This window comes from Trachymyrmex septentrionalis, unplaced genomic scaffold (genome assembly GCF_001594115.1).
Source record: "Trachymyrmex septentrionalis isolate Tsep2-gDNA-1 unplaced genomic scaffold, Tsep1.0 scaffold43, whole genome shotgun sequence".
NCBI lineage: Eukaryota > Metazoa > Arthropoda > Insecta > Hymenoptera > Formicidae > Trachymyrmex > Trachymyrmex septentrionalis.
This window is the reverse complement of record NW_017305601.1, coordinates 606,794-614,917: the sequence shown is the minus strand read 5'-3', so window position 1 is coordinate 614,917 and position 8,124 is coordinate 606,794. Positions and strand designations below refer to the sequence as shown.

The window sequence follows — 8,124 nt, the reverse complement described above, 5'->3', positions numbered from 1 at the left end:
TATATAATATTATAAAATAGATTCTGTGAAATCATATAATCATGTATATTGATGTACTGGAAATTTGAATGCTATCAATTCTGGTAATACCTATAATACCGGCTCGCGTAAGTTCGGATTTACAATAGATGTTTTAAATCTTAAGCCGTAAAAAATTGACCAATTACAGTCGAATGCGAAAATATTTAATTGTGATTCGTCTATTTCTTATGGTTTAAAGCTTAAAAGTTTATTGTAGATCAGGGTTAAAGGAGAACAGCAATGTCTCATGCCATGTCTTAGCGCCGAGACACTATCGTGCGTTTATTCTTGTTTAATATTCAATAAACAACAAGGATAAAATAATATAATATATTGCACATGCATGAAACAGGACGCACCTCGTGTCTCCAGATCATATATGAAACATTGCTGTTGCAAATGTTAATCTTCCTGATTTTCAAATTCTTCCGACTTTTTATACAATGCGTGATATAATTTACAACAAGATAGACAACAGTTCATACATATTTCAAATTTTACAGTGACTTTTCTTTCAATTTGTATCGTTCTTCCAATTCTTCTCCATCTTTTTGTATTGAAGACTATATTACTATATCTGTTTGAGAACACCCTTTTACACCATTTATCGAACCAGATTTTTTTATTACAAATGATGCATATTTTTACTGCATCTAAATACACGACTAATGTATATGGTATTGAATTTACATTGTACATTATGCTATAAAAGATATCACAGTTATTATTGATTTGTGTCTTATGAGATATCTTATATTTCTATATTATAGCCCGTATTCAGAACGCGCTTACAACGTAGTAGCGAGCTAACATACTAACTTTACGTTATGCATATTATAGAATTTCAGAAATAAAAGTTCGTTTTTATCGATAAAAGTGCGTTCTGAATATGGGTCTATAGATTTTATTCGTCTTCAATTATTTTAATGATAGAATCTTTAATCAATTTAGAATAAATGTTTTTTTAAGACAAAAAATTGAAAGAAATTGCTATAATTATAACAATTTTTTAGATTGCATGCTTTTGTAATTATAGTTTTAAATTAGAAATTTATTAAAATGTAAAATTAGCTGATAAACCTGATTTTATGATCTTTCAATCATTAAAACTTTGTTCGCGCATATTTTTTTTTAATTTATTTAAACTAAAAAATTTGCCACTAAACAAACCAATTTTGTTAAGAAAAAATATTTTAAAATCGAAAAAAATTAATAAAAATAGCGCACAAATGATAAATAAAAGTAATAGCAACAAACCTATGATTTAGCAATATATTCGCTGACAATTCAACGAGACTTGGTACCACATTATCTTCACCTACAGTGTAATGAAGATCCATAGGTAAAAATGGATTCATTGAAATATTTAAGATACGTAGGCATTGATTTATAAAAAAAAGGTTGATGGTAAATATAACAACCAGTTAAATGAGACGTCCAAAATTTCAAGATTTTTAAGATTTTTAATGTCTTTTGGTAAACGTTGCAATATGTTGTGAGAAATATTTAATTCTTGTAAAGCACATAATTTGTAGATATATATTGGTAATTCTTTTAACTGTAAATGATAAATGATTAATGATGATATTGATTGATTAAATATATTTTTATGCTTATATAAGAATCTTCTTTTTTCAGTAAGTGATATCTTTTAATTATAAAAAGTGACTTACTAAATTATAACTTATGTTTAGAAATATCAAACTCTTTTGTGAATGGCAAATTGTTCTATCCATAGCCATTTATATTGACCTCGAATTCCAAGACGATTGTGTGATAGATCAAGCCATTGAATACAGGGCAGAGTACCAAAATTCTTTGGCAAATTGATGATTTTATTGTTTGATAAATTTACATGTGTTAAATTTTGAAAGTTTGTTGTTAATTTTCCAAAAAAATAGTAAATCATAATTTTTTTAATAACAAAGATTTCGATAATATAAAATCTTTCAAATGCCCTAGATCTTTTCTTAACCAATTTGTCTTAAAATTAGCTTAAAAAAAACTATTTTAATTTAAATCTGAAAAAGATATAGATATGTATATCATGTGAAAAATATTGTAATATGATTAATATATTTAAATGTATAATATAATTTAGCTCGTAAAGATTTTTGAGTAAATAATTTTTTATTTTTTATTATCATACATTATAATGTTCTTATTTTTTATAGGATTGTATCAGTCTTATTGCGATTATCATATTAATAAATAAATATTTTACAGCTTTTGGAATTGTTAATGATTTTAAAATGTAAAAGATATTTGTTCAATTTATTTTTTAAAAAAAGAAAAACTATACAATTTAAACTCTACAAAGGCTGTAAAAATTATACTAAATTATATATAATCAATTCATTTAAAAAATTTAAGAAATTTGATAAATTATATATAAATAAAAGCAAGAATTTATTGAATATTATCTTATTACCTTGTTTTGTAGTATTTAAAAAAAAAACTTAATTATTTTTTTAAAAGATTTTCAGTTGATTGATATATACTCTTCTATCTGTACATCAGGAAGATTGTCAAAATTATGATCTATTGTATTATCAATCTCGACATTACTGTCGAATCATCTTACTGTTGTTCAGTCTTTAATCGTTACACCAATACTATCTGTCAGTATATTTACATAATTCTGTATCAAACCTAGCTGAGACAAAAAAGAATAACATTTAAAGAATGAAAAAATATACACAAAGTACGCAGTATGTCATCTTTGTATATTATATATTTTTCGGCAAAAATTGCTTTGAAATTAACAAATTGTTGTTAGTAAAATTGTCAAGTGATTATATAATTGACGTCAATTATTGTGTCATTTAAAAAATAAAAAAATTAGACACATTAACAAAAATTCAGAAAAAAAAGAAAACAAAACAAAATGTAAAAAATAAAACAGATTTTTATATTTAATATTAATATGGTATTAATGTTTAATTTTCAGATTTTTATTTTTACTTATATTAATTTTAATATAATTAATTATCAGTTTAGTTTTATTTGTATCTGCTATATATTCTTGTTATTATAATGATATCAAAGAAGGTTCACGAATATAAATTATATAATATAAAGAGTATGAACAATATCGACTGTCGACATACATTTCTTGAACGTTGTATTGTAGAATACACAGTTTCTGATAGGTTAAAATTCTTATTCTCTGTTCCCTGTTTTTATTGTGCGGAGCCCTTAACTATTCCAATATGCCAGCGCTATTATACGCAGGAATGTGCATAGAGGTCAAAATTTGATTGGTTGTTTCCAGTATTGCTATCGCCATTATGCGCAATGGTACACCTTATATTCTTACATCATGCGTCACTGGTCACACGTGGTACGTGATGCATTACTGTGCTTGTCCACATTTGATATTTGGTTTACGGATTATGTGATATTTAATTTTGTTAATGTGGAGTTATATGAAAACTAAACTTAAGTTGAAAACAATAATTTAGTTAAGTTACATTTTAAATATGGGGGTAAGTTAGAAATTTTTTAATATCTGTTAGTTTAATGGGCAATTCATATTTAACCTAAAAAGGAAGGGTGTAACCTAAAAATAAGGCTGTTTTTTGGATCACATCGAAATCTTTTCAAACTGCTATTTTATTCCTCTCGATGAAATTCACAACTAGAACCGTTTGTTGTCCAAACAATTAGGTGCTATAAGAATGAGGTACTCTTATATCGCAGATTTACATGCGATGTCACGCATAGTTATAGTGCCTGCTTCATTTCACCCTGTTATCAATGAGCCACCATCATTATACTTTCTCAAAAATTACTCGTATATATAGTGCATAAAATATGTTAAAACGATTATTTTATCCCTTTGCCACCACATTGAAATCAAGCTCCGTATTAATCAATATCTTTTATTTTGATCTAGTATATAAGCAATAATGTTGTTTATAAAAAATTGAACAATGAAACTAGTTCAAAGTTGATTTAGAGAATTCAAGACATTTAGAAAATATACTGTAGCTATGCGTGATATTGCATGTAAATCTGCGATGTAAGAGTGCCTTATTCTCAGTACCTAATTGCTTAAACAACAAACAATTCTAGTGAAGTGATTCTTACGTGATCCTTAAAAAAACGACCTTATTGACACCCTTCCTTTTATTTTATTTTCACAAATACGAAATTAAGTTTTAAATTTTTTTAAATGTATGATACATTTGTAGTATATTTTTTATTTAAGAATGTTATATAATTATTTATTTATTATTGTATATATTTTAATTTTGTATATACAATGTTTTGTAATATTAAGAGTTGTTAATATATTTATTTTACAGAAACTAAAAAAGCCAAAAATCAGTAAAATTAAAAGAAACAATCAAATAAAGACAAAACTTTCAAAGCAAGGAAAACTTAAAACTCGACGACATAAACCACCAAAAAAACAACCTCAGAAATCAACACCACCTTGCCCAAATAAACCAGAAGAGGAAGAGGAGAGTGATCATGGAAGTGATTTAATGGATATGGTTGAAGAAGATGATTTAAATTTCTTAAAAAATGCTATATCTAATAAATCTTACAGCTTATTGAAACAGATTCGTTTAAACGAGTATGATATACTTTATGATTTTATAGGATCTTTTATTATATTATATATATCTCTCTCTGTGTGTGTGTGTGTGTGTGTGTGTGTGTGTGTGTGTGTGTGTGTGTGTGTGTGTGTGTGTGTGTGTGTGTGCGCGCGCGCGCGCGTGTGTGTGTAATATATATATATGTATGTATGATTTTAGAACAGACAAAAATTCAAGCGTGAGAAAAAGAAAAAAGATTGAAAATGATCAGCCGTTAGAACAACTATACGAGAATAACGTCTCAAAAATTGTAGAAGAGACAGGAGGAAAGTCAATTCGCATGTTGCTCCCCATAAAAACACATGATGGTGTTGTAGAGAAACGTATTATTGAAGAAGATAATACAATTTTTAATGAAGAAGAAAATGAAGATACGAATGAAAACCAGGAAGAAAATAAAGAAGATAATCAGCAAGAAAATAATGATACGGATATTGATATAGATACACATGTAAGGTTTAAATTATATATTCTAACATTTCAAAAATCTAACATAGAATATATTATTTATTGGAATGTTTTTCAGAATTTGCTGCAAGTTACTAATAGACCAGTGTCTATGGTTGAACTGCTTGCATGTCGTGAAGAAATACTGAAAGCCAAACGTTTTAAAATAGGTATACTTTCGAGCGGCATATTGGAGAACCCAGAACTCAAGTCTGAAAATTTCAATGTATTGTTAAGGATGATGGATAAACAAACATCAGAAATTTATATCACAATTAGGAAACTAGCAATGATATCTCTTTTAGAAGTTTTTAAAGATTTGCTACCATCATATAGTATCCAGGAGATTTCTCAGGAAGGAGTAAAGTGTATGTATACATATATATGTATATAAAACATACAAAGAAAAATTACACGATATGCACTTTATTAATAAAATCTGATCAATTTTATGTGTTGCTTTAGTGAAAAAGGATACTCTTGCTCTGCAGAAATATGAAATTACTCTATTGAAAAATTACAAAAGTTATTTGCAGAGACTTGAAAAGATATCTAAGATTTTGAGAACAAAGAATGGGAACATGCAGTCGGTAAATGAACAAGAAATGCAATTGGGCGAGACAGCTGTATCATGTATGTGCGAGCTTCTCGCCGTCCATCCATATTTTAATTTCTCCGTTAATATAGCTAATTACGTTCTTCCTTTGTTGGATAACAAACGGAGCAATATAAGAGAAAAAGTTACACAATGTATTTCCCAAATATTTAAAGAAGACAAACGTGGTCAGCTATCTCTCACAGTAAGTTATAATAGGAATTTTATTATTTTATGTTTTAATATATTTGTAATTACAAAATTATGACATTTATCGCACTAATAAAATTTCAGATAGTTCGAAAATTAAATCAGTATATCAAGTCGAGGAAACATTCTGTACATTCTGAGGTAATATCTGTGTTACTAGCTCTTCGCATCAAAGATATTAATTTGGACAAGGAAAAGGAAGATGAAACGAAACAAAAGAAGCTCATGTCTCATAAACAAAGAATTCTCGCATTAAGCAAACGGGAGAGGAAAAAGAACAAGAAACTAGAGCAAGTAGAAAAAGAAATGCTCGAGACAAAGGGCGAGGAAAATAAACAGGCAAAGCATAAAATCCTCACTGAAATAACGAGCATAGTATTTACTATATACTTTAGAATTTTAAAACAAGCTCCCAATAGCAAAATATTATCTGTGTGTCTAGAAGGATTGGCCAAGTAACGTAATTTATATATTACTATTTTATATCTTTTATTAATATTTTACTACAATGTCTTATGTATTCCAGATTTGCACACTGTATCAATATCAATTTTTACCAAGATTTAGTAGGCGCCATAGATAGATTAATAGAGGAAGGTAATTTGGGATTAAGAGAGCAACTGCACTGTGTTCAATGTATATTTACAATATTATCTGGACAAGCTGCAGCATTGAATATCGATCCGTATAGGTGTGTACATAATTTTTCTCTTTCCCCCTAGTACTTTATATATTTTATAAAATAAATTACATACTGTTGTGAGTACGTATTTTATATACATAAAATTATATAACATTTTTTATCGTATAGATTTTATGTGCATTTGTATAAAAATGTATTGAAAGTTCATTGTGGGAGGACGCATTCGGAGACTGAGACTGTGCTGCAGACGTTGATGCAGATTCTCATTCATCAACGAAGGAGGATCACGCAGACCCGTATGATAGCCTTTGTAAAAAGAATAAGCACATTGGCATTACAATCGCAGCATAATGCGACGCTAGGAACTCTTGGTATTATCAAACAAGTGATGCAGCTTGGGAAAGCAGCTCACGTTTTATTAGACACTGACTGTACCGGTGATGGTCATTATCAAGTCGAAATTGAGGAACCTGATTATTGCAATGCTCACTGTACAGCGTTGTACGAGCTCGTTGCTTTACAGGTACTATCTTAAATGTTTTTTTGTTTGAAGATAATAGAACAACAGATAACATAATTGTTCTTCCAGCGTCATTATCACAGTGTAGTACGACAACTCGCTAAAAATATAGCGTATACTACACCTACGAGTGGTGAAGGCAGTTTGACTGCCGAAATTGCGAAGTTGTAAGTACCGATTTTCTCTAATTATGGTAAATTTATCAAATGTATCTATCATGTATATCATTATTAAATATGAGATCTGTTCTTTTTAGCTAAACTTCTTGCATGGCTCATTTTTTCTCTTTTTCTTTTCACATTGGAAAAAAAGAAAAGATAAATTATATAGAAAAGTTTATCTAAAAAGACTAGACTTATAAATAGTTGTGTTGAATCTTTCTATATCCATTTTATTAATTTTAGATCACCACAGGAACTCTACATGGAATATGATCCTGCAGGTGTAGCATTTAAGCCTGCTGTGCCTATTCCAAAGAAGAGTACTATTAAAAAAGTACAGGTGAATTATAGTATGAATTCTGAATTTGATAAATATGTTAATATTATCGACGTCGACAACTTATTTGCGGACGGACATGTAGACTTCTACAAAGCATGTAAAAGTAATTTGTAATTCATAATAAAGGATATGTCTGTGAAATGTATATAAAAAGTATCAATACTTTGATTAAACAATAAACTTCATAATAATATTTAGAATGATTCCTTTTTTTGAAAATTTCAGATCAATTCAACTGACAGAGTCGCTTAAAACAAAATTTCTAAACTAATTATCGTTTCTAATCTTTCTGTTCACGTGTCAAAAATTATCAAAAATTAATAATTCACATAATAAAATAAAGATATTATTTAATGAGTTGATTGGAATCGAAAAGAGTCATACATTCTAAAGCTAATTCAAATCGAGCACACGAGCGTAAACGAACATGTTCGTTTGCGTTCGTCGCACACGTCATATGATACAGCTGATAACACGACAATTGCCGAACATAGTCGTTTGTTCTCACTCTACTGGGACAGACGTGTCTCGGGTGTGATCTTTTTAGATCTTTTTATTTTTGCAAAGTGGTGCCGACAGT

At 28.4% G+C, this 8,124-nt stretch overlaps 1 protein-coding gene across 1 annotated transcript; it reads left to right on the top strand.

Moving 5' to 3' along the window:
* The first annotated feature begins 3,364 nt into the window (after window positions 1-3,364).
* LOC108751297 (nucleolar complex protein 3 homolog) lies at window positions 3,365-7,665 on the top strand. Its single transcript, XM_018491398.1, has 10 exons — window positions 3,365-3,509; window positions 4,332-4,606; window positions 4,788-5,079; window positions 5,155-5,443; window positions 5,541-5,875; window positions 5,965-6,335; window positions 6,407-6,571; window positions 6,692-7,046; window positions 7,113-7,210; window positions 7,448-7,665. Exons 1-10 carry the CDS (start codon window positions 3,504-3,506, stop codon window positions 7,656-7,658), a joined length of 2,397 nt encoding a protein of 798 aa, XP_018346900.1. The 5' UTR covers window positions 3,365-3,503; the 3' UTR covers window positions 7,659-7,665.
* Window positions 7,666-8,124: the final 459 nt, after the last annotated feature.

Coding starts and splice junctions, on each gene's coding strand:
- LOC108751297 (XM_018491398.1), top strand. Junction 5,080..5,154: donor ATATTGATATAGATACACAT/GTAAGGTTTAAA, acceptor AATGTTTTTCAG/AATTTGCTGCAAGTTACTAA. Junction 7,047..7,112: donor ACGAGCTCGTTGCTTTACAG/GTACTATCTTAA, acceptor TTGTTCTTCCAG/CGTCATTATCACAGTGTAGT.